We start from the raw sequence: 24,349 nt of genomic DNA, 5'->3' as shown, positions 1-24,349 counted from the left end.
TGCTAAAAGGTTTACCGGTTAGTGCCGAATATTGGCATAGCCGATATTTAGTGCCAAAATAAACCCAGATATTCAATGCCGATCACCAGAAACGGCCCAGCAATGAATATCTGGATTTAACACTGGCGGCGGACATTAAATGTGCTGCCCGCTGCTGGCTGAATATCAGGCCCATAGTACTTAAATGCTCTAGCACGCAACTACATAAGAAGCGTTCCAATGAGCAGTCTGGGGCGTGTCTTGCAGTTGCGCACATAGGTTATAGAACACTATCACTTACATGCGTGTCTACTTTAGATGCCAGCATTTACACCAGCCTTTCACATGGCGAAGTACTTGTGCCTAAACGTAGGTGCAAGCATGTAGACTTGCATTCTATTCTATTATGGCAATTTCGCATACAAATGCCATTATAGAATTCGCACTTAGTGGCCATATTTTTAGCATCCTTTCTAGAATCCTCCAAAATGCCTACCACATCCATTCTCCTTTCATGACATGTGTTTAACACAGAAAGCACTTAATTGCAAAACTAAAGCAAAGCCTTTTAAACTGTGCATTATCTCCCGGATTCAGTAAGTGGCATTGAAAAACAGGCGCCGGGATAAATCTGCACTCAGCGCAGGTCACTCCAGGATGACCACCCTTTATAGAGGAGCACCTAGCAGGGATTCACAGGGATTCATATGCCCAACATTGGGTGTCAAGACGTATAACAACTGAAATCTGGTGTAAATCCTGGTGCGCAAGTTGGGCATGCATCCCCAGAACTCTGTTGCACTGCGCGCATTTTCTGTGAACGCCCTTGACCTGCCCCTTTCCCTTCCATGGCCACGTCCCCCTTTTGAATTGCTCGTGAGAGGATTTTGGCAACTAGATCCACATGCAAATCAAAATTGGGTTCAAATAAAGTCAATAATTGCTTATTAACAGCCAATTATTGATCGTTAATGACTCATTTTTTTTATTTGTGTGCGGATTTCAGGATCACACACAAATTTGTGTGCCTAACTTGAATGCCATTTATATAATCCAGAGGTAAGTGCTTAATAGGACTTAGTAAAAGAGCCCATATATAGTACAGATGAAATATTTTTCTTTCTGAAGTGCAGCTGAAGAGATGTTTCTTGATCAGTTATAGATTACAAATATTAAATTTAGTAATGAATTAAGGTGCAATGATCTGTACTGTGTATGTGCATTTCTGTGAAACAATTGTACCCCACATACTGAATAGCAAAACAGAGTCTGAAACTCAAGCAGTTAATACGCAGAGTTCAGGGATTTGGGATATATCTCAAATCCTTGAACTGGATAGAGAGATATAGACAGAGATAAAATTAGTTGAGCCAATCACATTTATGAGTAAACAGAATATTCCAGTGTCATATTAGGTTGAAATCACTGCCCTTCCAATATATCAACATAAAATACACTTACCCTGTAGTATCTGCACGTGGGATTAAAGGCGTTTGTACCACAGACAAAAACCATCTCATCATTTCTTGGAACAAAGACTTTAATAAAATTGTGGCATTCCTCCTTCAACCGAAAAGAAAAAGAAAAGTGGCATTAACCACAGGCTTCACTCATGGGGTCAAGGGATGGATTTGTCTTTTCTTTGTTACGTTTAGCCTTTTCCCTGCTGTAAATTCAGGTCCTTTCTATGGAATACTTACTTTGTGCTTTCCTTTCATAGCACAGTTTTTTCTGTCTGCAGGCCCTGACCGCCATGTCAGTTTCTGTTTAAATCAAAGCAAAACAACATTTATTTCTCATGCTGGAAAAACTCTTGACTGTGAAATTAAATCAACATGGGTATTTCTGCTTGCCTTGCTTGGAGTAACTTCTGCTTTTGGAACATCGTTTAAGCTCACGCTGTAGACCTGATCCCTGTTGGAAACAAGAAAAAATGTTCATCACTGGAACATGCATGTAGACAAAAAATATGAGGTTCACATTTCTTTCATATAGACTTGTAACAGATCTATTTTTTAAAACACTTGCCACAGAGAAAGAACATGTCATGAAGAGATATAGATATATAGAGATTTTTTTTTTTTTGGTCTAGTCAAAGGAGGACGAGGGCAGCCTTTTCAATCAGGGTGATGTTTTCGGATAGTGCATTTGCTTTCTCGCTTTTTCCATTACATGTTTTCAGAGACTGGTATAGCACATGTTATTATAACTTTGTGATACATACAGACACATCTATCAGTATGCAAATACTTCAGGTGTTTTTCTATAACCTCCTCAATATGTCACTCCGAGGCAAAGGTGACCTGGATCAGATCTTATTCAGATTATGGTTGCTCCTCCCCCCATTCTCATTATCAGCTCCTCAAAAACCCCATCATGTCTGCAAACAAAGCAGAAACACGTCCCTACAGGTTCTCTCTCACTTGTACGCAGGTTAAATTTCATGCAGTTCTCCTGAAGATGTGTTCTTAATTTCCTAAATATAGCCATACTTTTTGGTAATGACTTGCATGCATTATCACAACTCAGGAAAGAAAAGACTTGGAATCTAATAATCAGATTAAAGGAAAATTACCTGCCAGCAATATAAAGAGTGTCTCGAATTTTCAACATCAGTTGGAAATCCAAACTGTGCTGCGAATCGTTGCCTGAAGGGCGTCCTCTAAATACTGGATATTGCCTTGAATCTGCAAGTAAAAATGGGCTACACCATCACTCAGTATTATGGAGCGCAAAAAAATCAATAAAGGCCATTGATTAGCTGTATATACTAGGTGTAGAAGGGTTTAAACTAAATTCCTCTAGTAATGTCTTGAATTTAAATGAATAAAAGATGTTCAATGTCAGCAAATGATTTTTTTTCTTACTTGCTGAACTTACGTTCAAGCACTTCAGATAACTAGTTTTCAAATGACTTAGGCTGTCTACAAATATACTTAAAAACCTAAGCCATAAGTAATAGAACATTTTAAGCAACCCATATTTATGTGTATCAATAAGACGACGCTTAACAAATCCTGTGTCTTTCCATGTAAAACACAACGTGCGGATTACTTACAGTGATAGTCAACAATATTGATGGGTTCATCGTCCTCAGGAAAACTGACTGCCAGCGAACGAGATCCAATTAATAGCATCAGACAGACCCAAAGCAGAAGCAGCCTCATGGTTGGCAAAAAAGTTTAATACTTTCTTCTCGGAAACACAGTGATTCTACCTAGAAAACAAATGTGTTTGTGATATTTCAGCTGTGCAGAAATAAAATCAAAAGCAATTTCTATTTGAATTTGTCCGAGTCATGTGTGATATCTCATAAAGGACCAACTAAAAGGACCAGAAAGCTTATGTACACCTACATCTGTTGGTCCTTTTCAAAAGTCTCCCAACTATTGTTCCCTTGGCACGGCAAGGGAGTCTGCCACATGTGTCTTAACTGTGGGATTTGCTTATCTGGTATAATTCAAGCTTCATGACAGCTGCTGAACAGGCAGAATTTAGGGCATTCGTGGTGGATATCAAATACTGATTCAACTTGGAAACTTGGATATCTGTAGCTTCTGGGGAACATCGATCCCAACACCTTCAAACTCCAGTTGTTTTTTTTAATAAACAAACCTTTTCCAGAGATGAGAAGGTGGTAGAACTAGAGGTCATGAATATATATTGCAGGAGGACCAACTGAGGAATAATATCAGGAAGCACTTTTTCACAGAGAGAGGCTGGTAGATGCCTGGAATGCCCTACCGTGGGAGATGGTGCAGATGAAAAGTAACATAGTAACACAGTAGATGACGGCAGAAAAAGACCTGCATGGTCCACCCAGTCTGCCCAACAAGATAAACTCACGTGTCATTTTTTGTGTATACCTTACCTTGATTTGTACCTGTCTTTTCCAGGGCACAGATCGTATAAGTCTGCCCAGCACTATCCCCACCTGCCAACCACCTGCCCTGCCTCCCACCACTGGCTCTGGCACAGACCGTATTGAAAAATGCATGGGATAAACCCAAAGGAATCCTGTATGGAAAGCATGGAACCAAACAAGCTTAGCGGTGATAAGATGGCAGGGGTGAACTGACCTTTCGGGCAACCGGGCAGTGCCCGAGGGCCCAGAGGCTCTGCCCAGATGCCTACTGCATACTACAGCCCTCCCCGGTCCTACCTTTAAAGGCGCAGCACTGGTGATCTAGTGGCCTCTGTGGGGAGGAACATGTTCTTTCCTGCCCATTGTTTTTGCCATTATTCCCCCTGCCCAGCACTGCCATATTTTTGAAATGGCAGCCGAGACTCCCTGCAGCGGTCGGGCGGAGGTCCAGACCACCCTCAGTGACCAGGGGCCCAGACCACTCTCAGCCTGCCCCTGTTAGATGGCAACACCAGTAATTGAGAAGCAAAGTCAGTCCTAGTCAGACTTCTGCAGTCTGTGCCCTGATCGTGGCGACAGATTTGGATGGGCTGGTGTGGGGCTTCGATGATAGATTCAGTAGTTGGAGAACAAGGCTGGTGCTAGGTAGACTTCTAAGGTCTGTGCCCTGAAAATGGCAAGGACAAATCAAATTCAAGTATGCATATCTAGTATCACATCATACCTTACGCTATGAGTTTATATTATTGGGCAGACTGGATGGACTGAATGGGTCTTGGTCTGCCATCATCTACTATGTTGCTATGTTACGATAGGGCAATTAAACTGCATGACTATTCTAATAATCCTATAGAGTCTCTTCACTAGAGAGGTACATTGGATTTCATGTGACAGTCTCTTAGGCAGAAAGCTGCTAGTTGATGTTTTGTGAATATCATCACTATCTGCTAAGCATAATGCTATACATTAACTTCAATAATATTTTATTGAAACCAGTTGCATACAGAAACCACCCATTAGTACTCATATGTACAGTATATCTCTAAAGTATACAACGGTTACAAGCAAATGATTTGTTAACTTCCATAAGAAAACAGAAATTAAACCTTCAGCACCTAAGCCTCTCCCCCACTATCCCCTTACATATTTTAATAATAATAATAATAATAATAATACTAGTGGTGTAGCCAGATCTATCATTTTGGTGCACACTGGGTGTATTAGGCGCATAATAGTACGCATAGAGGGGCATAATCGAACGCGAACGCCCATCTCCATGGGCGTCTATGTCCGAGAACAGGTACGTGAAGGGGCGGGACAGACCGTATTTTCGAAAACAATGGGCACCCATCTTTTTGTTTTCGATAATACGGTTTGTGCCCGGCAAATGCATCGGATTTGTGTGGATTTGAGCTGGGGGGTTTCGTTTTTCAGCGATAATGGAAACTGAAGGCGCCCAACTCAAAAACGAACAAATCCAAGGCATATGGTCGTGGGAGGGGCCAGGATTCGTAGTGCACTGGTCCCCCTGACATGCCAGGACACCAACCGGGCACCCTAGGGGGCACTTGTAACAATTAAAAAAAAAGTCAAATACCTCCCAAGTCCATAGCTCCCATCCCGTGGGTGCTGAGCCCCTCAAATCCCCCCCCAAAACCCATTGCCCACAACTCTACACCATTACCATAGCCCTTATGGCTGAAGGGGGGCACCTATATGTGGGTACAGTGGGTTTTGGGGGCGGTTTGGCGCGCTCCCGTTTAGCAGCACAAGTGTAACAGGTAGGGGGGATGGGCCTGGGTCCACCTGGGTGAAGTCCACTGCACCCACTAACAACTGTTCCAGGGACCTGCATACTGCTGTGATGGAGCTGGGTATGACATTTGAGGCTGGCATAGAGGCTGGAAAAAATGTTTTTTAATTTTTTTTTTTAGGGTGGGAGGGGGTTGGTGACCACTGGGGGAGTAAGGGGGGTTATCCACGATTCCCTCCGGTGGTCATCTGGACATTTAGGGCACTTTTTTGGGATTGTTCATGAAAAAAAATGGTCCACAAAAAGTGACCCAAATTCGCGCTAAAATGCCTTTCTTTTTTCGATTATCAGCCGAAGGCGCCCATCTCTCCTCGGCCGATAAACATGCCCCAGTCCCGCCTTCACCATGCCTCCGACACGCCCCCATCAACTTTGTCCGTGTCCGCGACAGATTGCAGTTGAAGACGCCCAAAATCAGCTTTCGATTATACCGATTTGGACACCTTTGCGAGATGGGCGCCCATCTCCTGATTTGGGTCGAAATATGGGCGCCCATCGCTTTCGAAAATAAGGCTGATAAGTTTTTTTAAATGCCCATCAACCACACATTCCATGCCCATAGCTATGTCCCCTTTTCGACTGTGCGCGTTAGAATTAATGTTCCCTGCATTATAGAACATCACTAGCTGTATGTGTAAATTCTAATTAAAGCCAATTAGTGCTGCTAATTGGTTGTGAAGCACCAATTATTGGCACTGATTCGCTTGTTAATCAATTAAGTTGTACGAGCAATTTGGCCATGTGGCCAAATCCGTGCCTACAACTTAAGGCACCATATATAAAATTTGGGGGTTAGTGAGTAAGTGCTGGGCACACCCCTGATCTGCCTATGCCCCTCCCACATCCACCCCCTCCTTGCAGTTACACTCTAAAGGATTTCTGCAAAAAGGTTACAGAAATTACGACTAAGAGGCAGATGCAGCAACCAAACGTAAAAAAATCTAAATCGTTAAAGTCCCTAACGATTTTAAAATAACGAAAAATGCACCAAAAAAAAAAGTCACACATGCTGAGATCGGTATTGAAACGTACAATGTACCAAAGAATCACAATACACATCGTTAATCGGCCCCCAAATCATGCGCAGAGCAGCCAAGCGTTATGTTAGCTGCTCTGCGCATGCCACAAACAGTCAAAACACAGTCAAATCACAAGCACATGGCTCCCAAATCAAATCAAAACAAAAATAAAAAAAAAGGGTCGGGAGGGGGCAAGGGCGCTCATCAGGAGCGTCCTGTACGGACGGCCTTGCCCCCCCCCCCCCCCCCCCCCGCTGCTCGCCACTTTCCGCCGCTCCCCCCACCCCGAAAAAGCAAAATGCTAGCTGCCCCGGTCCCCCTCCCTTCCTCACTACTCTGTCACCTCAGCTCCGCCTCCCGACATCCTCCGTCCTGTGCCCCGCCCCCTTTTGGGGTCGTCGCCGCCATTCCCCTCTTCCATCGGGCCCCCCTCACTCTTACCGTAGGTTACTGACGTCAGACAGGGGCGGGCCCAGCAGGAGAAAGACGCGCCATCGAAGCTGGGCGAAGGCAGCCATCAGCTTTCTTCTTGCCCGTGCAGCGCCTTCGGACAGAGGAGAGAGGCGCTGCACGGGCCCGGTAAGAGGGAGGGGGGCCCGATGGAAGAGGGGAATGGCGGCGACGACCCCAAAAGGGGGCGGGGCACAGGACGGAGGATGTCGGGAGGCGGAGCTGAGGTGACAGAGTAGTGAGGAAGGGAGGGGGCAGGGGCTGCTCGAATTTTGCTTTTTCGGGGTGGGGGGAGCGGCGGAAAGTGGCGAGCAGCGGGGGGGGGGGCAAGGCCGTCCGTACAGGACGCTCCTGATGAGCGCCCTTGCCCCCTCCCGATCCTTTTTTTATTTTTATTTATTTTTGTTTTTCTGACGTCCTTTGGACCAATCACAGCGCTTTTAGCTCTGCTAATGCGCTGGGATTGGCTCAAAGTTTGTTTATTTTTTCTCTTAATGATTTTTCCTGTCACAGAGCTGACCTAACGAGTGGTCCAGACCTCTCGTTAGTTTTCCTGCCTTTTTCCTGCGTAAAGGCAATCGGAAAAGGTTAGTGCATGTCGTTTCAATGGGGTTTTCACACTAATTGCTCATCTCCATTCCGTTTTCGTTAGCTGCTGGCTTCCTCGGTAAAAGCCCTTTGATGCATGCAACGGATCAAATTTTCCTCGTTGGAGAGTCATTAAAGGCTCATTTAGCTTTAGTGCATCTGCCCCTAAGTGCAGTTACTTGCCAGATGCAAATCAGTGCAAATTAGCACCAATTAACTCCAATTATTGGTAGTTAGTGTCAAGTAGTGCCTAATTTATCAATTAAGTCACGTGCTTAACTGGAACTATTCTACAACCTGTGTGTGAAAGTTTGTGTGTTAAGTGCATTAATGTGCACATAAGATTATAGTAAAGGGGGATGGGGTAAATCTGTGGGCAGGGTAAACAGTTACACAAGGAGCTTGTAGGATACTGTAAGTTAGGCTTATGTCTCCCACAATTTGGCACAGGCACTTAAAGCAGCTCATGCCTAAATATATACACGCATTTACAGCCGATTATGCAAGTGTTTCATAAAGGAAATTAGACACCTGATTTTCTTTATATGATAGGCTCCTAGCAGGCATTCTCCGAGTGTCCAATTGTAGGTGCACAGTTATACCCCAAAGGGAGCATTCTATAAAGTAGGCAGTAACATTTATATATATTCCAGTTACATGTACTAATGTTTAGAATAGGTTAGATTTACTGTTTTTTTCTAGTCGGTATGGGGGTATACTGTATGATACACATGTATCACCAGAACGTAGGTGAAACCAGTTCTGTGGCTGGCATTAACCCTCTTTCTATAAAAAGCGCTAAAAACTATACATGTAAACTTGGGTGCACATCCAATTTGTGTGCACATTTTAATTGAACAATGAGCTAAGTAGGGCCAATAATTGGCTTAACAAGCAATTATTGGCACTAATTAGATTCAATCAACATATGCATGCCGTTTTGCGCAGGAGTCGGAAAGGGGGCACAGTAATGGGAGGGCCACGGGCAGATAGTTATATGCACAATTACAAAATAAGGGGGCTCCACGACAGCAACTGAACCAAGTTTTTGTTGGTGCAAATGGCCGTGCCTAAATACAGACACAATCTCTGAACTTAAGTGTTATTTTAAAAACTGTGCCTAACTTTAGGTGCAGTTTATAGAATACCACTACATGCTTTTCTTTCTTTGCCGATTTTTTAGGCACCATTAATAGAATTTCCCCCTAAGCGTTCACGTTCATATGTGCATAAGTACCCTGTTATGCTACTTTTCTATAAAGGAAAGTAGGAACCTATAGTATATGTGCCAGTTAGTTGTCCTCTGTTTTCATTACTGTTCACTGCTTTGCTATCCAGTGCAGGGAAAGCGATTTATCCCACAAATCACCTAGGTATAGGCACAGTGTTATATGATTGTCCTTGGGAAGAGCAATTCTTTAACCTAGGTGTCCATAGTTATATGCATGTTGCATGCATACATGCTCTTACATATGTATGTGAGCCAATATGCAAATAAGTGTTAGTAGGGCACCTAAGTGCAGTTCTGAAAAAGTCTGCTTTTTACAAAGGCACACTAGCATTTTTAGCTCGCGCTAAAAATAAACATGCGCTAAACGCTAGAGACGCCCATATATTCCTTGGATATCTCTAGTGTTTAGCATGCGCTAATGATTGGTGCATGCTAAAAATGCTCTCACACCATTGTAAAAGGCCCTCTTAGTGCATATTTGCAAGGAGGGCACACACGGGGGCAGTGCATGGGCAAGGCTTCCACTATGGATGAAATTACCGAATACTGTGAGTTACAGGCATCCTTGCCATATTTAGGCGCCCACATTTACACCACATTTATAGCTGGCATAAGTGCGGGCACCTACTTGTTAAGGGGGCCCTTTTACAGAGTGGCGGCTTACCACTTGTTCTTTCTGGACTGCCTCTGGCCAAATGCGGCTGCCGTTAGTATTCCTACCCTGAGTGCACACCATTTCCAGGGGGAAAATGTGGGATAAAAATGCAATAAATAAATAAATAAAATAAATAAGGTAATCTATTAAAGCCCGCCCTCATGGAACTTTAAATGGGGATGCCCAGTTATAGGATTACTCCCATACTGTCATATGGACATAAAAATACCTTTATAAAATTACCCTTTGATTGAATAAGCACTCAACATCACAATCTTCATCTTGGGATATCTTTTCCCTCTATAGTGGAAATTGGCCAGTTGAGTAAATTTTCAAATGCATGAATATGAAAAGGGAAGCAGTCATATCAAGTTGAACTTCTACATTTGTCTCATCGCAATTCTGTATTTTGCTCTGCTAACAAAATATTTTATTGCAAAATGGTAACTTAGAAGGCTTGAAACACACATATACAAGAATGTACACACACACATCACACTGGGTCTTTGACAAGCAATCCATTAGAAATATTATCCATCTCTAGTTCCGCATAAGCTCAGTAGAACAGTTTACCTCTCCCACCCCTCATTCCCATGGCTCAACAAATTGTTTACAAGATTTCATTTAGAAATAAAGAGCTATCTTTCAAATCCTGGAATCAAACAGGTATAAAAAGAAAATGTAACTGCATGTGTGTTGAGTGGTGCTTAGACAGCGACTCCAGCTGTGAGGAACTAAGGCCAGTGCTCGGCAGTCTTGTACGGTCTGTGTCCTGTTTACAACAAAAGACAGATTAGGATGGACTGGAGAGGGCTTCAACAGAAATTACAGTAGTTGAAATATAAGGACAGTGCCGGACGGATTTCTACCTCCAGGAGAGATAGTAGAGTCAAAAACGGTGAGCAAATTCAAAAATGCATGGGACAGATACAGATGATGCCTAAATAGAAAGAGGACAGAAGTACAACATGGCTGCTGAGATGTTATGTTGGGTAAGAGTAATGGGAACTAAGGCAAAAGACTGAAGAAGATTCAGAAACTCCAACGCAGGGGAAACTGAGGTTGATACTGGATAGACGTCTACGGTCTGTGTCCTTCGAATAGCAAAAGACAGGTGAAGCTTCGGCAACCCCAGTATTGTAGAACACTGTCACGTCACATGCTGCAAGTGAAGGTGCTGTGCAGCTCAGGGAGGAGGGGAAGACATCTTGACTCGTAGGTTGAATACTGTCAACAATACTTGGGGATGATAATTTGTATAACCAAGGCTCTTATCCTGTTTGGCTGCCTATATGGTTGGCATGGTGGAGCCTTGACAACCAGTGTTTAAGAATGGGTGGTTGGGGCTAGCGCGTAGTGGTGGCCATGGTGGGCAGACTGAATGGACAATGCAGTTCTTTATCTGCCATCATTTACTGTGTTACTTTGTTCCGTGTATGACAAGGCAGATTGGGATGGGCTGGAGAGGGTTTCGACGGTAACTCCAATAGTTGGGATGTAAGGGAAGTGCTGGGCTGATTTCTATGGTCTGTGTCCTGAAAATAGTAAATAAAGGCGGAAAATCAACAAAGCAGATCGTAATGAGAAAAATATAATTTATTAATGAATATTAAAAATTATATACAAAACAGCCCGGCACAGGCCGTGTTTCGCCCAGCAGGGCTGCTTCAGGGGCTACACTGAAGACCGCAATCGTGAATCTTCTAGTATATATATTGAAAAAAACAGCTCAACCAAATAAACCAGAAAAATGTGCTGACATAAAATACGTCGGCCACTCTCTTGATTCTGGTAACGCTGAAAAAAAAAAAAGTAGTAAATAAAGACCAGTATCAAGTACTTTTATGCACATTCATTGTTGGTTTAATCATGAATTGATAATGAATGTGACTGTTGGGCAGACTGGATGGACTCTTCAGGTCTTTATCTGTTGTCCTCTACCATGTTACTTTGTTACTATGCACCAAGCTGTGCATGTTTGTAAAGTAGCATGCAGAATCATTCAGATGTGTAGCCATGATGCTCCTCTTGTGTGCTAAATGCAGCAAGCCTCCTTATCACATGACGAGGCAACATATTACAGGTATACAGTGAAAATTACTGCAAGAATTGAGAGACCGTAAATGAGCCCACGATTGTTTATTTCAAGAGAGAAGCCCTGCACATTCCCATCAATATCTCAAGAGAACAGCTGGTTACCAACTTTCTTAGGGTAGAAGCAGCCAGTAAGTAAAAACACTGGCCATGCCAAGGCTTGTTTGTTACTTGAAAGAGTCTTGGAATACTTCAGACTCTGTTTGATCAATGGGTTTCTTCTTTGTATTCCTATACCAAGTAAAGGGTTTTCCCCTATCACAGCATATGCAATTATAACTGCAGTCAGAAAATAGTTACAGCAAGAAATACAAAGTGCTAGACAGTATGGTGCGATAAAACACCCACGCTGCTAGCTCTATGTACAATTCAGTTCCAGAGTTACGACATGGTGCGTCCTGTCGGTTTGAAATGTTTCAGCTATATTTAAACATCTCTCCAGATCCCATATGGTGATATTCAAAGGGACACTTTCAGTGCTGGTCGAACAGGAATTTGAATATTTCTGATGGTTATTTACAAGCATTGTATGGCAAAAGTGAGGAAACTGAATAAATGGCGTGACCTGAAGCTGTTGAGTCTGAACTTCATCAGATGTTGTGGATCCTCTGTCGCTTCAATTTGCATATTTTTTTTTCTGCTGTACCACAGCTATAAACAAGCGACAGTCATTGCCTTGTGGTTCATGATGGCCCCAAATTGTTCACATTTTAAATTAAGGCTATTTAAAAAAAGTCAAAGGGCTACAAAAAATTCAAGGAATAATTTTGCAACTGGTGAGAAGTAGAAACAGGCAAAAGATTTCTCTTTTTCAAACCCTCATTTTATTAAATGACTGTCTTTTTGTATTAAACTTTCAAATTGTCACTTTACTAACTGACAATGTCTCTAGTGCTTATTGGTTAGAACATCAGAATGAGAAGCAAGGAAGCTCAGTTCAAATCCCACTGTAGCGCCTTACAATCTTTGTATAAGGATCCTTTCAGGACCCTGTAAACAATGTGGGTGCCTACTTGAGCGTGTAAGCTAAGTGTCCTGCCATAAAATCACTGCTCCCTGAAGGGGCCAGCCAATATCCCAAGCCCCGCTTGCTGAAAGTGCAAGCCAAATATCCAAAGCCCCGGTTACCAAAATTGCAAGCCAAGTATCCACCAGACCTTTTCACTCACAACTAGAGACCTGCACGGGAACGGGGTTTGCTGGATTCCCGCGGGGACGGAAGCAATTCTACGGGGATCCCATGGGGACAGAAGCAGTTCCTGTGAGGTTCCCATGGAGATGGAAGCAGTTCCTGTGGGGTTCTCGTTGAAGTGTATGCTGCCCTTGCGGCAGCCTCTCACCTACCGAGTACCAAGTTCTTTGAGTGCTGTCTCCTCCTCCTCCTCCTTGCTTTAACAACACAGATGTGGAAAGTCTCCATTAAGGAGGTGGTAGAGATACAAATGGTGATGAAATTCAAAAAGGCATGGGATAAACATAGAGGATCTGTAATTAGAAAATGGAAGCTATACATAAAACCTAAACTTAAATGGCTGCATGTGTGTGGATGTGTCATGTGACACTTAGATGGTGACTCTGGCTGTGGTGAACTAGGGCCGATACCGGAAGACCTGTATGGTCTGTGTCTCATATAAGGCAATCTGGTTTAGGATGGTCTGGAAAGGGTTTAAACAGAAACTTTAGTGGCTGGAACATGAGGACAATGCTGGACAGACTTTTATGGTCTGTGTCCCACAAATAAGAAGATGAATAGGCTGGAGTGGGCTTTTAGGGCAACTCCAGCAGTTGGAACATAAGGATAGGGCCAGGCGGATTTCTGTGGTCTATGTCTCAGAAACACCACAGAAAGACCATAATCAAGTATATAATATCATATTGTTTTTAATCATGAATTGATAATGATTGTGACTATTGGGCAGCCTGGATGGACCGATCCGGTTTTTATCTGCAGTCATTTACTATGTTACTATTAATCCTCTCTGCTCCCGGGCTGATGCGTAGACCTCAGCTCTGACATAGGCACGAGCATCAGATGTCACCTGACCTACTGGCGCGTGCATGTGGTGATCTCTTAGCACACAGTGCCAGTGAATCGGAGAAGTTTTACATGTGCACACTAGAGAGTTTCAGCTTCCGTGCCTTCCTTGCCTGCAGTGCTATGGCTCAAACCCAGAGACTGAGAGAGCTGACAGGAATTTTTTTTATGTATTACATTCTTGTGGGACTGGGTGAGGACAAGTTAGAGTCCCTGCGGGGACAAATGGGGCAGGTTGGATTTCTGTCTCTGTGCAACTCTCTACTTACAACTAGAGATCAGTCTCTCTTCTTACTTCCCTCTGCTAGAAAGTCATGTCTAAAGGTCCCGTTTCCTCAGGGTGAGTTTTATCTCCTCCAAAGTTTTCTTGTGTTCATAGGTTGGGGCAAGGCCCAGAGGGTCCCAACAGTTCTCCCCTGCTCCCAGCCTCTTTTAGTTTAAGCTCCCAGAGACTTCTTTCAGTTCTCAGAGCTTCTGATATTGTACATCCATATAAATCCAATGCAAATAAACTGAGACCATTCAAACCCTCAGCTGTTCAGCTTTTAGTCCTCTCTCTCCTCTCAGTAAGTAGTTCCAGAGGGTTAGTGCCCCCTTGCCACCTCCCATGTAGTCTCCTCTACCTGACTACTACTACCCCAGCGAGGCTCTGGGATTCACCCCAAGTAGAATGGTGAGGAATAAACAGACGAGGAAACTTCAAGAAACAACTTGAACTGCTTAAGTCTTTTTTTTTTTTTTTTTTAATGGAAACAATTTATTCAGTTGTTTAACAGTGGCGTACCACCCTGTCCCAAGCCCTCATGAGAGCAGTTGAAATGTCAGATTGTCGCTGTAGAAGAAATATGTTGTAATCAACATTAGGGTCTCTAAGAAAAACATGTTTATTGTACTGTAGTCATCTCCATGTCTTGGGAGTGATACGAGGCACATGGCCAAAAATTAGGTTTAATTACCTAAGAGCGAGCAGACCTCGAATGCCTCACCATTAGGTTATAATGAATTTAGAGTAAAAGTAATTTTGTTTTTACTGTTCTGACTTTTGAACCAGACATAGACTTTTACAATGCTGGTTCTGTGATACACATGAAGGAAAAGGGCTCAGCATATGTGAGCACGCATATATGTTTATCCAATCTAATTAGAGAGGGCTGTAGAAAGTTAGCGTTTATGAATATACTTCATAAAATGAACATATAAAGCTGGAAAATTTGTGCATCCTAAATGGTGGATATGAATATGTGTGTGTGAAAGGGAATACTTCAATAAGGAGCTACATAGTTTGAAGAAGCAAAAACATGTGTAAATGCTGGTATACACATACAGTATGTGAACACACATGTGTCTAAAGGGAGAAGTTATCAACATGGGCTACCGTTAAGGCAGGCTATTTTACCACAAGTTGTGCTATTTTAGCACAAGGTCTCATTGTAGAATTACCTTCCAGAGGAGTAATTCTATATATGGCAATTAAAGTTGTGCGTGCAAATTTGGAAGTGCGGCCAAACTGCAAATGCAACTTAATTAACATGCCAATTGACGCTGATAATTGGACAATAACAAACAATTATCAGCACTAATTGGCACTAATTAGAATTTTTGTGCACAACTTTCTAAGAGTATTGTGTAAAGTGGTGCATGTAAATTCTAAAGTGTGGCGCTCAAAAGGGTGTGTGGCCATGGGAGGGGCATGGGCAGGCTATGGGCATTCATAAAAATTATGTGAAGTATTATAGAATGTGCCCGATCTGCGCCTAAGTTAGGTATGGACATTTACACCTGGTTTTAGTTGGTGTAAATGGCTGCACTTAAATTTTAGTCGCAGGGATGGGCGTACACGTATCCTATAAACCGCGCCTAACTGTAGGTGGGGTTTATTAGTTATGCGACCCCCAGCAATCCTTTGTTTAATGTTTAAAATTCACAATGGTCAAGTTTCACCTCTGTTGGCATCTAAGTTACATATTTACCAGCCCAGACGCTCTCTGAGATCTGAAAACAAATATTTACTTAGTAACAATGTAATATAGTAGATGACGGCAGATAAACACCTATACGGTCCATCCAGTTGGCCCAACAAGATAAACTCATTGTAGGAGCTACTTTACATGTAAACCTGACCTTGATTTGTCCTTGCCATTTTCATGGCACAGACTCTAGAAGTCTGGCCAGCACTAGCTTTGCTTCCCAATTACCGGTGTTGCCACCCAATCTCCGCTAAGCTTCTTTGGATCCATTCCTTCTAACAGGATTCCTTTGTGTTTATCCCACATTATTTGACGTCCCTTCTTTTCGAGTTGTTAGGTTGGAGGAATATAGGAATATGATTTTCTGTATCGAAGGACCAGTCCTTTGGAACACAATTCCATTAAAGCTAAGCAGCATCCAGAGCTTTACTGATTTTATGAAAGATATTAAAACATTTTTTATTTAGGGAGGCTTTTTAGAGAATTTAAGGTATATCTTTGAGGAAGTAGAATAATCAGAGCAAGTATTTCATAATGATGGAGGATGATGTTTTTGTGTTTTTATTGTTTATCTGATTGTATTAGAGGTGTTATCGTGTATGTGACTTTCAGGCTTATTTTCAAAAGAGAAGGACACCCATCTTTCAACACAAATCGCAAGATGGGCGTCCTTCTCACAGGGTCACCCAAATCAGCATAATTGAAAGCCGATTTTGGGTGTCCTCAACCACTTTCCATCGTGGGGATGACCAAAGTTCACGGGGGCGTGTCAGAGGCGTAGCGAACATACAGGCGTCCTCCACCCATAATGGAAAAAAGAAGGGCTTCCCTGACGAACACTTGGACGACTTTACCTGGTCCTTTTTTTCTTACGACCAAGCCACAAAAATGTGCCCTAAATGACCAGATGACCACCGTAGGGAATCGGGGATGACCTCCCCTTACTCCTCCAGTGGTCACTAATCCCCTCCCACCGTCAAAAAAAGTTTTCAAAATATTTTTTCCAGCCTCCATGCCAGCCTCAAATATCATACCCAGCTCCATGACAGTAGTATGCAGGTTCCTGGAGCAGGTTTAGTGGGTGCAGTGCAATTCAGGTAGGCAGACCCAGGCCCACCCCCCTACCTGTTACCTGGTAAATGTGACCCCTTCAAAACCCACCAGAAACCCACTGTACCCACATGTAGGTGCCCCCCTTCACCCCTAAGGGGTATGGTAGTGATGTACAGTTGTGGGGAGTGGGTTTGGGGAGGCTCAGCACACAAGGTAAGGGAGCTATGCACCTGGGAGCAATTTCTGAAGTCCACTGCAGTGCCCCCTAGGGTGCCTGGTTGGTGTCTTGGCATGTCAGGGGGACCTGTGCACTACAAATGCTGGCTCCTCCGACAACCAAATGCCTTGAATTTGGTCGTTTCTGAGATAGGCGTCCTCGGTTTCCATTATCGCCGAAAATCGGGGACAACCATCTCTAAGGACGTCCATCTCTAAGGTTGACCTAAATTTTGTGATTTGGGCGTCCCTGACCGTATTATCACAACAAAAGATGGACACCCATGTTGTTTCGATAATATGGGTTTCCCCGCCCCTTCACCGGGACGTCATGTGAGGACGTCCTCAGGAAAACTTGGGCGCCCCTTTCGATTATGCCCCTCTTTGTATACCACCTAGAATAAGGGAATAACTAGTGAGATAATTACATTTGCCAACAACACAAAGTTATTCAAAGTTGTTAAATCACAAGAGGATTGTGAAAAATTGCAAGACGACCTTACAAGACTGGGAGACTGGGCATCCAAATGGCAGATGATGTTTAATGTGAGCAAATGCAAAGTGATGCATGTGGGAAAGAGGAACCTGAAATATAGCTACATGATGTAAGATTCCACATTAGGAGTCACTGACCAGGAAAAGGATCTAGGAGTAATAGTTGATAATACTTTGAAATCCTCTGCTCAGTGTGCTGCAGCGGCAAAGAAAGCAAATAGAATGTTAGGTATTGTTAGGAAAGGAATGGAAAAAAAAAACCGATGATGTTATAATGCCTTTGTATCGCTCCATGGTGTGACCACACCTTGAATACTGTGTGCAATTCTGGTCACCATATCTTAAAAAAGATATCGTGGAATTTGAAAAGGTATAGAGAAGGACAAAGAAAATGATAAAGGGGATGGGATGACTTGCCTATGAGGAAAGGCTGAAATGACTTGGGCTCTTCAGCTTAGAGAAAAGATGGCTAGGGGGAGATATGAAAGAGGTATACAAAATACTGACTGGAGTGAAACAGGTAGACTCCAAAAATACTCTTTACAAAAACACTAAGACTAGGGGGCACGCCAAGAAGCTACAAAGCAGTAAATTTAAAATGAATTGGAGAAAATATTTCTTCAGTCAACGTGTAATTAAACTCTGGAATTTGTTGCCAGAGAATATGGTAAAAGCAGTTAGCTTAGGGTTTAAAAAAGTTTTGGATAGCTTCCTAAAAGAAAAGTCCATAAGCCGTTATTAAAATGGACTTGGGAAAATCCATTGCTTATTTCTGGGATAAATAGCATAAAATGTATTATTTTGGGATCTTGCCAGGTACTTGTGACCTAGATTGGCCACTGTTGGAAACAGGATACTGGGCTTGATGGGCCTTTCGTCTGTCCCAGTATGGCAACACTTATGTAAATATTAATAGCAATAAGTGTGTGTTTTTTTGGCGCCATATATAGTATTCCCCCCTAGACATGTAGTGTTCCTGAGGTAATTTTCAAATGGAAAAGTGTGAGTGCACTCTTCCTTAGAAAACTGATGTAACTTATGTGCACAGAAGGAAAAGGAGATTAAAATCCTCTTGAGCAGCAAGCAGAAAAAGAAAGCAGCAAGAAAGGACCTCACTTTTTCTTTTGGAACTTAAGTGAGCAGCTGCTGCACAATTTAGGAGGCCTGTAATAAAATTACCCTTTAAATTTTAGATTAAATAAAGTCTGGAGCACAATAATCTCAAAGTAAAGGCCTTTGGTGCTGCCAAATACCTCCACTTTGTGTTTCATAAGAAGGAGCAACAGAGTCTGAGATTTATTGTCAAGAAATGCAGGTCCTCACAGCTTCAGGTTGTGCCTGAGTGCTCCCCTATTCAGATTGGTGATTCTGTTGTATGCTGCTGTACACTGCCATACAGAGAACTTGGGTTTAATTCCCAGGCCAGGTTTCTGTTCCCTAGGCCAGCCAGGGATTGGGATGCTGTGAAGGAAGTGTTCTCACAGCCCCTATGACGTAGAGGTTTTAGTCAGTGCTCCACTGACTTTTCAGTGGCCATACTTAGGGACCACATTAACCAGATTCCAGAGGCAACTGGAGTAGAGGCTGACCAAATTTTGATTTCCGTTATGGCGCCAAAAGCAGCCAAAAATCTTCTTCTGCCTGGGTTCGACTTTGGCTGAATGGTTATTTAAATTTTCAAAGGAAAACGTCACAGCGAAGGAGACAGAAAAGATGATGGCAAAAAACTTTTACTGGACTCTACAAAGTTCACAGCATTAAGTTTAATTCTTAAAATGTGGACTTGACATGAGTCATGTTTCGGCTGCTCAGGCCTGCCTCAGGAGTCCCTAAAAACAGTACATAACGTAAAAATGACAAAGCATGACACAAACAAAAATATAAACTACTACTTGATTTATGATAGAACTAATTGCAAAAGACCATAAAGTAACTGCAAATTTACTCAATCTTAAAATATAGATCTAGTAAAAGGCAAATGATACAGAAAGCAAATAATATAAAATAAAATTAAACAATAAAAATTATAATAATAAAAATAAAACCATAAAATAAAATATAATAGAATGCAAACAGTAATATGCAGATGATAAAAATATTAATAATGAAAACATTAATGTATATGTATTGTCACATAAGAGAGTACATTTATATGCAACTAGTTAGACTGGTACATGTATAGTCTTACATAAGAGAGAACATATATGTATTGGCAAATGAAAAGTGTAAACAACCTTCAAACAACAGACTAAAAAAATTATATTTACTAAAAGAATTAACTTGAAAATGCAAACACAACTACAAATATAAACCACAAGAATATAACATCTAGTGATGCATTTACAATCTAGACGGACTAATCACCTAGCTACTGGTAACCAGAAACTATGGATAAAAAACTGATGATGGTAAACCTGATCGTATGGACAGTACCTGCGTGTAATTCTTAAACTGAAACCTTTAGATAAAGAACCAATAATAGAAAAACTTAATTGTGTTGGAGATTCCTGTGTGTTTTAATTTCCAAACTCGAACCTATGAGTAAAGAAACTAATGATAAGAAGTTAATAGTTTGGAAAGTACCTGTATGTTGTTGCTTAAATAATTTCTGGAAGACGTAACAATCTTCTGAAAAAATGAACTGGTAGCAAACTAAGGGAGATAAGTGAAAATTCCAGATGAGAATATCTTCGCATAAAATTATAACTCACATCCTTATCCTTAGAGTTGATGGACTGTCTGGCTAATGTGCTCTCAATCAACAGACAATGTATGTAAAGCTTGAGATATATCAACTCAAAGCGGTGGTGTCAAAACTGCAATGTTTAGAACTCCGTCGCTGATTGTTACACCGGCCAACAGATTGAATTAAAAAAAACTGAAAACGGCAATATCAAAAGTTTCGGGTAAAGGCAATGGGATTTCCCCCCCAAAAAACTATTCTAAAAAAATATATATACTCTTAAAAAATATATTCTAACAAAAGAGGGGGGAGGTACAAAAAAACAAACTACAACAACAGCCTAGGAATATTGGAATATTCCTATCTTGAAGGCTTCCATAAAAAAGACAGTGAAAGAATTGAAACAGTGTCGATATCAGGATGTTTATACGTGGGAGCTTTGCACCTAAAAACTGTGCTTGTTTTCAGTTTCAATCGACAATGGCCATGTATTTTTGGTGGAAGCTGAAAATTTGTGTGTTGTCTCATTTGTCACCATCCTTGCCCCCCCACCAAACAGGAGTTGTCTCTCCTCCCAGATCCCCCTCCATGTGCCTCCTCCCCAACCTGTAGGCCCCCTTGGGCTTATTCTACAATCCCTAGTAGTCTAGGGGTGTAGCTGGAGAAAGAGCAATCCCCGGTTACTCCTGCCCATTTTGGCTCTGCTCTCACATAACTGGGGCATTACTCCTAAACCTGACTAAACCACTAGTCTGCAGGGATTGTAAGGTAGTCGGGTGAGAGGGGATACTCCCATTTTTAATCTTTTAAAATACTGTGATTGCAAGTAATGATCTTGTACAACAGTTTATATCTTAAATAGAGTGCTTGAAATAAATGTAAAGCCTAATAATAGGAGTCAAAGTTGGAGCCGGGATCAAAGTTGACAATAAAAAAAATAGAGGAGTCAAAGGTTTGGTGTACTGACCCTACAGCCCTGCTTTTAAGATCCACTTGCAAGAGACTAGAGTTTGGATCTGCAGTTTGAGCAGTCCAACAAGGCCAAGACATGCCACAAAGGTGATGTGCCTGATCCCATCAAGGAAGGGATGATAGTTTGTGCCACTGCAGTAACCCTTGCTGGTCAAAATGCGATCCTGAGTGAAAGTCTTGAAGGCAATGGTATTGTAAATGAAGGGTTCTGATGCTGAGAATTAACTGCTTAGACGCTAGACCAGTACTATCAAACTCATGGGGATAACAAGAGGGAGCAGTGAGAGAGAAAGGATTCTTCTCTGAAGCAGCTTAAGCAAAACAAAGGCCTTCGTCAGGCCTTTTCTGGCAGATAAGTGGGCATTTTTGACCTTTTAATTTTGATGGGACTGAAAAAGTGTTATTTATAAGGAGCCTTCAAGGGTGAGGATATCAACTCGATATTTTATTGATCAGACCCGACAGCAAAACCGCCTGCATCAGGGGTCTAGTAATGGTCACAAACTGCAAATTGTATTAGTCAGTCAGTGGGAAAAAATGAATCTATAACCACAAAAAGACGCCGATAAATGACATGGGTCCACCATTAATAATCCAAACATGCTACCCGACACTCTGCAGGTTTACAGCAGAGAAAGAATCATGCCGGTAGCACGTTTGGATTATAAATCGTGTACCCGTTACATTTATCAGCGTCTTTTTGCAGTTAGAGATTCGTTTTTTTCCACTGACTGACTGACACAATTTGCAGTTTACGAACATTACTGGGCCCCTGATGTAGGTAGTTTCGTCAAACATGGACCGTGTCAGGTCTGGTCAATAAAATATCGAGTTGATCCCCCACTCTTGAAGGCTCCTTGCACTTTTTTTGGTTTTCCGCTCTTTTGGGTATGCTTCAGATTCTCTCTCCTACAGTTTCCTTAAAGTGTTATTTATAAACATTAAGGGCCCTTTTACTAAGCTGTAGGTAGGCAATAGCACAGCTACTTCAGCCACTTGCTACTGTCTCCCGGTGGCATAGCCATGGGGGGGGGGGGGTGGTCTTCAGGACCTGGGCCCCCCACTTTGGGCTTAGGCCCCCTCCAGAACTGCAGCACCCCTTTACCTTTGCTGGTGGGGATGCTGAGGCCCAACCAGCCAAATAAGTACAGTCCTCCATTCCCCTTCTTCCCAGCTGTTACTTACTGCAGATATTGGAGGCAAGCCTTTGGCCTGCTGCCAACGCTGGGATTTCTTGTGTTTACTCAGAGCATGTGGGAGAAGTCCTAGTGGGTGGAGGAGTGGTTGGCTATGACATAAAGCACATAGGTCATTACAGTGTTCTACTTGTCAGGAATGCCAACAGAGCAGCCAAAATTACCATCACCTCAGAAGGAGGCAGTAAGTGCAACTGTGCTACTGGCAGTCCGGTAGTTCAGTAGCACTCCCCCTGATATCCCCAATCAGGGCCAGCATCCTCCCCCATTAGGCCAATCTCCTTATATGCAATGATGCCACCCTGCAGTAGTACTACAAGACTATCACTAGGGGGTCATGGCAGCCATTTTGTTTCCAGGAGCTTGCTTATTTATTATGGTACATCCTTTTCCATAAATATTTTCTTCTCTCAGGAATTTACAGTTCTGAAAGTTAGATCCCATTGACAAAGAAAAAAAATGATAATAGGTACTTTTTAAATATCCATAGAACACTAAAATTGTTGCTTCAGGAGCCTCAGGTGGCAGTTCTATCTGGGGGAAGGAAGCATGAACTTCTGCCTATTAAGGGCTAAGCTGACAAAATGGCGCTCATTTCCTTTCAAATATCACCCTGGTATTGAGCTGCTGGATTCCGAAGTAAAAGGCCAGCCATTTATCCATTAAGCTATCTAAACATTTGTCCAGAATTCCTGGCATTTTGTCCCTCACCTTGAAATCTCCTTTAGTGGACAAAAGTGCTAGACATATTAAACTAAAAAGACACAACCAAAGGGAAAAAAAGAATGGCAGCATTCAATAATAAAATAGCAGTTTACAGCTAGTTCAAACAATTGGTCTTTTTCATGGCAGTTTCAGTATATTGAAAAGCATTACGTGCTACAACTTTTGCAGCAAGAATGGTGTTAGACAAGGAAAGAACCTGTGTTTAAACCCAGTCAAACGTTCATGCCAACTTGGAAGCAAACCCCAACCCACTGGCAGTGCTGCAACTAATCATCTCTGCACTTCAGTTTTTCAAAGCTTTAGGGGAGCTTTACTTGGACTTTTTTTGAACAGACATGATAAAATCTGAGCTCCAGTTCCCTTAGCAGGAGTAGCCTAATGGCTAGGGTACTACTACTTATCATTTCTATAGTGCTACAAGGCATACGCAGCGCTGTACACCATACACAAAAGACAGTCCCTGCTCAAAGAGCTCACAATCTAAAAATGGAATGTTGCTAGTGGAATAGCAACATTCCATGTAGAATCTCAAATAGTAGCAACAGAATCTCCAATAGTAGCAACATTCCATGTAGAATCTCAAGTAATAGTAACATTCCAGAATCTCAAATAGTAGCAACATTCCATGTTCCACTGCACTAACCACTAGGCTACTCCTCCACTAGCAACATTCCATCTAGAAGCCTGCCCTTGCAGATCAGCAACGCGGCCGCGCAGGCTTCTGTTTCTGTGAATGCAGGACGTCAGACTCACAGAAACAGAAGCCTGCGCAGCTGCGTTGCTGATCTGCAAGGGCAGGCTTCTACATTACTACTACTACTACTACTTATCATTTCTATAGCGCTACAAGGCATACGCAGCGCTGTACACCATACACAAAAGACAGTCCTTGCTCAAAGAGCTTACAATCTAGATAGTGGATTTTGATCCTGGGGAACTGGGTTTGGTTCCCACTGCAGCTCCTTGTATATACTATATAAACCACTTTGAATGTAGTTGCAAAAACCACAGAAAGGCAGTATGTCAAGTCCAATTCCATTCCCTTCCCCCATAAAAAGGCAACTGAAAGAGCAGAACATTCCAACAGGAACAACACCTGAGGGCCAGAAGAAACCTTTTCACACGTCCTGTGGTGTCAAAACACATTGGGGGCTGGAAAAGATCAGCGCTAAGCGTGGGTCAATAAAAGGTGTGCACCCTTAATAGAATCAACCTTAGCACCAATTTTGGGTGCCAGACTTATGCCTGCGGAAACCTGGTATAAGTGCTGGCACCTAAGATGGGCACACTGACCCATTGTTCTATAACAATG

General features: G+C 42.4%; 1 protein-coding gene across 7 annotated transcripts in view; it reads right to left on the bottom strand.

Annotated features, from left to right (window-relative positions):
* Window positions 1-24,349, bottom strand: part of SEMA6D (semaphorin 6D) — a 131,163-nt gene that overhangs the window by 45,190 nt on the left and 61,624 nt on the right. For 6 of the 7 annotated variants that reach the window (XM_030189468.1, XM_030189496.1, XM_030189489.1 and 3 more), the window contains exons 2-6: window positions 3,038-3,196; window positions 2,555-2,666; window positions 1,833-1,893; window positions 1,680-1,742; window positions 1,441-1,542 (exon numbers count right to left, since the gene is read on the bottom strand). In XM_030189468.1, the coding sequence (XP_030045328.1) occupies window positions 1,441-1,542; window positions 1,680-1,742; window positions 1,833-1,893; window positions 2,555-2,666; window positions 3,038-3,146 (447 nt within the window). In that variant the 5' untranslated portion in view covers window positions 3,147-3,196. Of the gene's footprint in view, window positions 1-1,440; window positions 1,543-1,679; window positions 1,743-1,832; window positions 1,894-2,554; window positions 2,684-3,037; window positions 3,197-24,349 lie in introns of those variants that run through there. The other variant, XM_030189500.1, reaches the window with a different exon arrangement.

The sequence above is a fragment of the Microcaecilia unicolor genome, chromosome 1, assembly GCF_901765095.1.
Source record: "Microcaecilia unicolor chromosome 1, aMicUni1.1, whole genome shotgun sequence".
Taxonomy (NCBI): domain Eukaryota; kingdom Metazoa; phylum Chordata; class Amphibia; order Gymnophiona; family Siphonopidae; genus Microcaecilia; species Microcaecilia unicolor.
The sequence above is the reverse complement of the archived record's forward strand: the minus strand, read 5'-3'. Positions and strand labels throughout refer to the sequence as shown.